The 653-nt window shown below is 44.7% G+C and overlaps 1 protein-coding gene across 2 annotated transcripts in view; it reads right to left on the reverse strand.

The window, feature by feature from the left end:
• The window catches only part of LOC103736455 (interferon alpha/beta receptor 1-like), a 31,930-nt gene extending 31,611 nt beyond the window's left edge, over positions 1–319 (reverse strand). For both annotated transcript variants that reach the window (XM_008835964.3, XM_029564894.1), the window contains exon 1: positions 147–319. In XM_008835964.3, the coding sequence (XP_008834186.1) occupies positions 147–318 (172 nt within the window). In that variant the 5' untranslated portion in view covers position 319. The remainder of the gene's footprint in view (positions 1–146) is intronic.
• Between the last annotated feature and the right edge of the window lie 334 nt (positions 320–653).

Below are 653 nucleotides of genomic sequence, written 5' to 3' on the forward strand. Positions count from 1 at the left end.
CTGTGCAATGCCCGTGCCGGACAGAAGAGGGAGCCAGATCCCCTGGAACTAGAGTTACAGATAGTTGTTAGTTGGGATTCAAACCCAGGTCTTCTGCAAGAGCAACCACTGCTCTTAACCATGCAGCCATCTCAAGCCCCTCTTACCTATTTTAAATGGCACAAATGAGTCAACCTCAATCCATGAAGAAGAGCTGTTTCCTTGTTCTGCTCTTAGATGCAACTTAACTTCCTCATAGACATCTAGGTTGGCTGAAGAAAAGTCACACTTGGTGTCCATAATGTGCTGACACCCAGGCAGCTTTATCCAGTTCTCCATCTCTGACCTTTTAATTGAAAAAACAAATGACTGGATGAGAAACATGTTAAATACATTTTCTTTTTAAAAACTGTTTTGGTGGGCTGGAGAGTTGGCTAAGTGGTTAAGAACACTGGCTATTCTTGCAGAAGACCCAGGTTCGAGTCCCAGCACCCACATGGCAGCTAACAACTGTCTCTAATTACATCTCCAGGGCATCCGACAGCCCATGTTAAATACATTTTCTTTTTAAAAACTGTTTTGGTGGGCTGGAGAGTTGGCTAAGTGGTTAAGAACACTGGCTATTCTTGCAGAAGACCCAGGTTCGAGTCCCAGCACCCACATGGCAGCTAACA

The sequence above is a fragment of the Nannospalax galili genome, unplaced genomic scaffold (genome assembly GCF_000622305.1).
Source record: "Nannospalax galili isolate Female #2095 unplaced genomic scaffold, S.galili_v1.0 scaffold136, whole genome shotgun sequence".
NCBI classification, from domain to species: Eukaryota; Metazoa; Chordata; class Mammalia; order Rodentia; family Spalacidae; genus Nannospalax; species Nannospalax galili.